General features: G+C 54.3%; 1 protein-coding gene across 2 annotated transcripts in view; it reads left to right on the top strand.

The window, feature by feature from the left end:
• Positions 1 to 7,500, top strand: part of myo1ea (myosin IEa) — a 39,159-nt gene that overhangs the window by 23,506 nt on the left and 8,153 nt on the right. For both annotated transcript variants that reach the window (XM_060071209.1, XM_060071208.1), the window contains exons 15-19: positions 116 to 201; positions 2,584 to 2,665; positions 2,995 to 3,101; positions 4,816 to 4,914; positions 5,196 to 5,340. In XM_060071209.1, coding sequence (XP_059927192.1) covers positions 116 to 201; positions 2,584 to 2,665; positions 2,995 to 3,101; positions 4,816 to 4,914; positions 5,196 to 5,340 — 519 coding nt within the window. The remainder of the gene's footprint in view (positions 1 to 115; positions 202 to 2,583; positions 2,666 to 2,994; positions 3,102 to 4,815; positions 4,915 to 5,195; positions 5,341 to 7,500) is intronic.

Below are 7,500 nucleotides of genomic sequence, written 5' to 3'. Positions count from 1 at the left end.
CCCTCTCTCCCCCTCCCTCTCCCTCCCTCTCTCCCCCTCCCTCCCTCCCTCCCTCCCTCCCTCCCTCCCTCTCTCCCTCCCTACCCCCCTCCCTCCCTCCCTCGCTCTCCCCCAGGTCTCCTACGACGCAGAGGGGTTCTGTGAGAGGAACCGTGACGTTCTGTTCAGCGACCTCATCGAGTTGATGCAGAGCAGTGAGATGTGAGTGGACCCTCTGGGGGTGTGGGTGGGCCCTCTGGGGGTGTGGGTGGGCCCTCTGGGGGTGTGGGTGGACCCTCTGGGGGTGTGAGGGGACCCTCTGGGGGTGTGAGTGGACCCTCTGGGGGTGTGAGGGGACCCTCTGGGGGTGTGGGTGGACCCTCTGGGGGTGTGGGTGGACCCTCTGGGGGTGTGGGGGGGCCCTCTGGGGGTGTGAGTGGACCCTCTGGGGGTGTGAGGGGACCCTCTGGGGGTGTGGGGGGGCCTTCTATTGTCAGGGGGCGCGTGGCTCTTATCGAGCTCCAGACCTCCGAGTGCAGCCAGAGACAATGGACGCGTGCCCCCAAGCCCCTCCCCCTGCCTTAACACACGGGGGGGCTGCGTGGTCTCTCCCCCCTGACCCCCTCCTCCCCCCAGGGTTGTGGGGGGGGGGGCATCGTATTAGAGTCAGTGACCATCTGTGCAAACAGCCTGCCTGTGTCTTCTGTCCTACATCTCTCTCTCTCTCTCTCTCTCTCTCTCTCTCTCTCTGTCTCTCTGTCTCTCTGTCTCTCTGTCTCTCTCTCTCTCTCTCTCTCTCTCTCAGCCCACTAACCCCGTTCTGCCGGGGGTGTCTCACACCAGAGAGAGGGGGCTGTCTGTCTTACCCCCTCTACACAAGGCTTTACACAAATGCAAAAATCCCCCCCCCCCACACACACACACACAGTATGCACACAAACGTGGTACTGGGACACATTGTTGCCACGGTCACACAATGGGCTTGGAGAACCTTGAGGAAGCGAGGAAGGAAACGCCTCGGACCTGAGAGTGGAGCAGAGCGCGGAGGGCGCGATCGGTCCTCTGTTGTCAGTGATTAGAGGATAACTCCACTCCTCACAAGCACAGAAGGCTTTTCATTTGATTCTCAGCGCTGTAATTGAGGCGTCTTAGACAGACTCAACCGTATAGCTAGGGTGTCTGGTCGTTGAGAGCCAAGTGGGAGCCACAACTGCACTTATCCACACGCTACAAACGACCGTCCACAAACGACTGAGATGTTGACACCAGGGACTTCTCTTTAGGAGGTGCTGCCATGTTGGTCTGAGGTCGCTGTCTTTAACCCACGAAGCCAAGACAAAGACAAGCACGTCCACGGACAGAGACAAAGACAAGCACGTCCACTGGCAGAGACAAAGACAAGCACGTCCACTGACGGAGACAAAGACGAGCACGTCCACTGACAGAGACAAAGACGAGCACGTCCACGGACAGAGACAAAGACGAGCACGTCCACTGACAGAGACAAAGACGAGCACGTCCGCTGACAGAGACAAAGACAAGCACGTCCACTGACAGAGACAAAGACAAGCACGTCCACTGACAGAGACAAAGACGAGCACGTCCGCTGACAGAGACAAAGACAAGCACGTCCACGGACAGACACAAAGACAAGCACGTCCACGGACAGAGACAAAGACGAGCACGTCCACGGACAGAGACAAAGACGAGCACGTCCACTGACAGAGACAAAGACGAGCACGTCCACTGGCAGAGACAAAGACGAGCACGTCCACTGACCGAGACAAAGACGAGCACGTCCACTGGCAGAGACAAAGACAAGCACGTCCACTGACGGAGACAAAGACGAGCACGTCCACTGACAGAGACAAAGACAAGCATGTCCACTGACCGAGACAAAGACGAGCACGTCCACTGACAGAGACAAAGACGAGCACGTCCACTGACAGAGACAAAGACGAGCATGTCCACGGACAGAGACAAAGACGAGCACGTCCGCTGACAGAGACAAAGACGAGCACGTCCGCTGACAGAGACAAAGACGAGCATGTCCACTGACCGAGACAAAGACGAGCACGTCCACTGACCGAGACAAAGACGAGCACGTCCACTGACAGAGACAAAGACGAGCACGTCCGCTGACAGAGACAAAGACGAGCATGTCCACTGACCGAGACAAAGACGAGCACGTCCACTGACCGAGACAAAGACGAGCACGTCCACTGACAGAGACAAAGACGAGCACGTCCACTGACAGAGACAAAGACGAGCACGTCCACGGACACTTCTCCGATCCCATGATACAACCTGAAGAAGGACTTTGCTCAATTGAACTTGGTTACGGAATAGCCTTCGTTGGCTGGTTCCTAAACAGACGTTCCTGAAGTGCTTTTCTGAAGTGCAAATTACACACTGATGTTGAAAACGCGTCGAACCGTTAACGTTGTTATCATTTGTTTCAACATCTCAAGCGACGTGACAACCCTAAGCCCTATTGGCTCTCTCTGCCCGTCCTGACCCATGTCCCGCCCCTCTCTCCCAATGTCCCGTCCCTCTCTCCCCATGCCCCGCCCCTCTCTCCCTATGCCCCGCCCCCTCCTCCAGCTCCTTCATCAGAGGTCTGTTCCAGGAGAACCTGAACGCTGAGAAGAAAGGCCGGCCTACCACAGCAGGAAGTAAAATAAAGGTAGGTTAACCTGTCCGTCTGTCTGTCTGCCTGAACCTCCCCTTCTCCTGCTGCCGGGACACTTTAGGGTAGGTTACTGTCCGTCTGTCCGGACTAGGTAAACCTCCCCTTCTAATGCTGCTGTTTCACATCCTCCTGTGTCCACACATCCGGAACCTTCCCTCTTAAACTGCGTCTACCTTTACATCCAGTACATGTTGCACGAATGACTACGCGTACGCAAACATGTTCGATGCTTAAATCTCTCAGTCAACAGAAAACCACCTACAGCAGACCCCTGCTGCTGTGTCAGTGTCCTTTTCTCACCGCCGGTCGTTCTCGCTCTGCAGAAACAAGCCAACGACCTGGTGAGCACGCTGATGAAGTGCACCCCCCACTACATCCGCTGCATCAAGCCCAACGAGACCAAGAAGCCCCGGGACTGGGAGGAGAGCCGGTAGGTCCCTGGTTCCATGCTGGACCACCGTCACATCTTGTCCCCATCCTAAAGGCAGTTGTGCTTCATGCTTTCATACTTCAGTCCCAACCAGCGGTCTTTTTCATGCCCACTGGTGTGATTGATAAATGTTCTTTATTTATACCGCACTTCTCTAACCAGTGGCCCCTCAAAGCACTTCACAACACTGCCTCACATTCACCCGTTCACTCACACATTCACACACCGACGGCGGAGTCGGCCGCGCAGGGCGACGTCAGGAGCAGTCGGGCTGAGGCGTCTCGCTCAGGAACACCTCGACACTCAAACTAGCAACCTTCCGGTCACCAGCCAACACGTTGACCACCCAGCTTGTTGTTTTGTCCTGGCGAGGATGTTGTTATTCTCCTTATTCTATATTGTGGTTTCAAAAAGCACCTTCCACAGGAAGTGCCCGATCCCGCCTCCTTCTGGTTCCGCTTCCCCTCCCTTTCTGCTCCGATCTTCGAGCCCGGGCACTTAATGTACTGACGGCGGGTGCACTCTTATTGGTTAGGCCCTGATCCACTTCCTGTTGCCAGCGGGCTACGGGCAGGCGTGCGTAATTAGCCACGGAACCACTCATGGACAGGAAGCCCAGACACATTGAGTCATCCCAGAGCGCTTTGTTATAGTATGATGAATCATAAACCAGCAGGATATTACCCCTCCACTCTGAGGGCAGCTGAAGGTGTATAAGAGGAGGGTGTGAGCGTTCTGAAGCATCGGCAGTGAGACCGGGGACAGAATGTGTGAATAAATCACCTGACTCGTTATTGATGGTTTTATAACGAGTCGGGCACACCACGTCGTTTATCACGGGTGGAGCAAGTGACTCAGGAGGCAGAGCAGGTTGGCTGGTAACCGGCTCCTCCTAGCCGAGTGTCGAGGTGTCCCTGAGCGAGACGCCTCCCCCTGACTGCTCCTGACCAGTCGGCTGTCGCCCTGCGTGGCTGACTCCGCCGTCGGTGTGTGAATGTGTGCGTGAACGGGTGAATGTGAGGCAGTGTTGTAAAGCGCTTTGAGTGGCCACTGGTTAGAAAAGCGCAGTAAGTATATGCAGTCCATTTACTCTTCCCATCAGTGAAGGTTTCCAGAGTGTGGTGATTCTCTCGCTCTCCGGCCTGTGTTGTGACCCTCTCTCTCTCCGGCCTGTGTTGTGACCCTCTCCCTCTCCGGCCTGTGTTGTGACCCTCTCTCTCTCCGGCCTGTGTTGTGACCCTCTCTCTCTCCGGCCTGTGTTGTGACCCTCTCTCTCTCCGGCCTGTGTTGTGACCCTCTCTCTCTCCGGCCTGTGTTGTGACCCTCTCTCTCTCCGGCCTGTGTTGTGACCCTCTCCCTCTCCGGCCTGTGTTGTGACCCTCTCTCTCTCCGGCCTGTGTTGTGACCCTCTCTCTCTCCGGCCTGTGTTGTGACCCTCTCTCTCTCCGGCCTGTGTTGTGACCCTCTCTCTTTCCGGCCTGTGTTGTGACCCTCTCTCTCTCCGGCCTGTGTTGTGACCCTCTCCCTCTCCGGCCTGTGTTGTGACCCTCTCTCTCTCCGGCCTGTGTTGTGACCCTCTCTCTCTCCGGCCTGTGTTGTGACCCTCTCTCTCTCCGGCCTGTGTTGTGACCCTCTCTCTCTCCGGCCTGTGTTGTGACCCTCTCTCTCTCCGGCCTGTGTTGTGACCCTCTCTCTCTCTGGGTGGGTGCCCCAGGGTGAAGCACCAGGTGGAATACCTCGGACTGAAGGAGAACATCAGGGTGAGGCGAGCCGGCTACGCCTACCGGAGGGTCTTCAGGAAGTTCCTCAACAGGTGAACTCCACCGAATAGAACTCCATTAATGATGGGCCATTGTCATCATCAAGTCTCTTTTGTTTCTCTCTCTCTGACATCTTGGGGTCTCCCTCCGTCTCATAGCGTATAATTGTTCTATTATAATTATCTTACAGTGATTGTCTAAACCTCTATCGCTGTTGTGTGTGAAGCTATAGTGAGTCTGTGTTGTTTCTCCTCAGGTCTGTGTGTGTGTGAGTCAGTGTTGTTTCTCAGGACTGTGTGTGAAGCTATAGTGAGTCCCTGCTGTTTCTCCTCAGGTATGCGATCCTCACCAAGGAGTCGTGGCCCACGTGGCGCGGCGAGGAGAAGCAGGGGGTTCTCCATCTGCTGCACGCGGTCCACATGGACCAGGACCAGTACCAGATGGGGCGCACCAAGGTCTTCATCAAGGCCCCGGAGTCGGTGAGTCTGCAGCACAGGATGAAGGTCGAGCAGAGAGCCGGACTAGAGGTTCTGTGTTTGGAATGGAGCCCAGACCAACGCTTTTCGTTCTCAAAACATGTACTTGGATTTAGAGATTATGAAAGCCGTTGCTGGGTTCAAATCTCGTTGGTTTGAGAACATCAAAAAAAGCTGTAATCTGATTGGATGTACCTCTAGGGGGCAGCGTCACCCAGGTCAAAGTTTAAATAGATAGATCATTGAGCGCAGCAGCGAGGTTTAAACCCGAGCTGTGGCCAGGGTAGGGTCCAGACGTACGTGGTGGGCTCTGGAGTCCCCCAGGACACCACAACGCCTCGGTTAGCGAAGACCACAAGGAGATGGATGGAAAGCTTCCAACTAGGAGCTGAAATAACAATGAAGAGGTTGAAGGTGACTTAATGTGACTTAATGTAACTTAATGTAACATAATATAACTAAATGTAACTTAATCTAACCTAATGTAACTTAACTTCTTTAAAGAGGAGGTTGGCCTACAAAGGCCTTCTGTGTGGGAATCAAACCTCTGACGCATCAGATGGTCAAACATTCTCAGTCTCAGTCCCAGTCCCAGGTACGACGTCAGCACTGGGAACAAAGCCACACACACAAGCACCAGTGCTGTGTGTCACAGAGCCGGTGTGACGTTGTAAGAGGCACCTCCTCCTCCTCCTCCTCCTCCTCCTCCTCCTCCTCCTCCTCCTCCTCCCCCTCTTCCTCCTCCTCCTCCTCCTCCTCCTCCCCAGTATTCCTGTTCCCCCTGCTGGGAATGAGAGGTACACTTCAGGGAAGTCTGCGAGGCCATGTATTAGCATTTGCACACATCATGCACACTGAAGCATGTATACCACACTATAAACTACACGTACACACATACACACATTCTATAAACTACACACACAGCGGTCTTAGTGTAGAGGAGGGTCATATGGAGCTGTTGCTGAATGCGTTCACTCATTCACTGCCAAGAGGTGACCCCCCCCCCCCGCAGATCACCATGGTTACAATCGTAAGGTCGCCATGGAGAGTCAGCGGGCTAATGAAAGCTAAATATCACGCGAGCCTGGTGCTGAAATAAGTTGACAGCCTATGAGAACAGTCGTCCCTGCGTGACAGACAGGAGGTCATTACTTCACGGCCCGAGTGTCCCCGCCTGCAGTCAGACGGCTTTGTGATTCTAAGACGCTATCGCGGAGGGTCGAGATGGGAGTGAGAGTCTGCCTGGGTCGGAGATAAAGAATCAGTCCAGTGACGTAATCACCGGGATCTGAATAAATAAAACACACTTGTGTGTGGTGAGGCTATGGGGTCTGTTTTTAGACGGTTCTGTTAATGTATTGTGACTATGGGGGCTATGATTCATGCGTGTCAGGGCAGTGGTGATATGTAGGGGCAGGATGTTTAGTCTGGGAGGGGGGGGGGGGGGGGGAAGGAGAGGACGCCATGTTGTGAGGCCCAAGAGGAAGAGGAAAGCTAATGCATTAGCGGAGATGCTAGTCTTGGTCTGGGGAAATGTCCCCCATCCAAGTTAGTTACTTGGATGTTTTTACGATTTCAATCAAACATTGTTTGACCGTCGTATTATTTCAATTACAAAATAACATTCAATACACACGCACGCACACACGCACACGCACGTACACACACACACACACGTCCAGAAGTCCACAACTGCATCATGATGGTATCTTTGCGTATCCCGGGTTCATGTGTGTTCTGTTGTCCGGGCGCTGGGTCAGACGCTGCTCTGTGTGTGTTAGCTCTGTGTTGCTCTGTGTGTGTTAGCTCTGTGTTGCTCTGTGTGTGTTAGCTCTGTGTTGCTCTGTGTGTGTTAGCTCTGTGTTGCTCTGTGTGTTAGCTCTGTGTTGCTCTGTGTGTGTTAGCTCCGTGTTGCTCTGTGTGTGTTAGCGCTGTGTTGCTCTGTGTGTGTTAGCTCTGTGCTGCTCTGTGTGTGTTAGCTCTGTGTTGCTCTGTGTGTGTGTTAGCTCCGTGTTGCTCTGTGTGTGTTAGCGCTGTGTTGCTCTGTGTGTGTTAGCTCCGTGTTGCTCTGTGTGTGTTAGCTCTGTGTTGCTCTGTGTGTGTTAGCTCCGTGCTGCTCTGTCTGTGTTAGCTCCGTGTTGCTCTGTGTGTGTTAGCTCCGTG

Source organism: Gadus macrocephalus, chromosome 14 (assembly GCF_031168955.1).
Source record: "Gadus macrocephalus chromosome 14, ASM3116895v1".
Lineage (NCBI taxonomy): Eukaryota > Metazoa > Chordata > Actinopteri > Gadiformes > Gadidae > Gadus > Gadus macrocephalus.
Note: the sequence above shows the minus strand (reverse complement) of the source record. Positions and strands in the feature narration are given on the sequence as shown.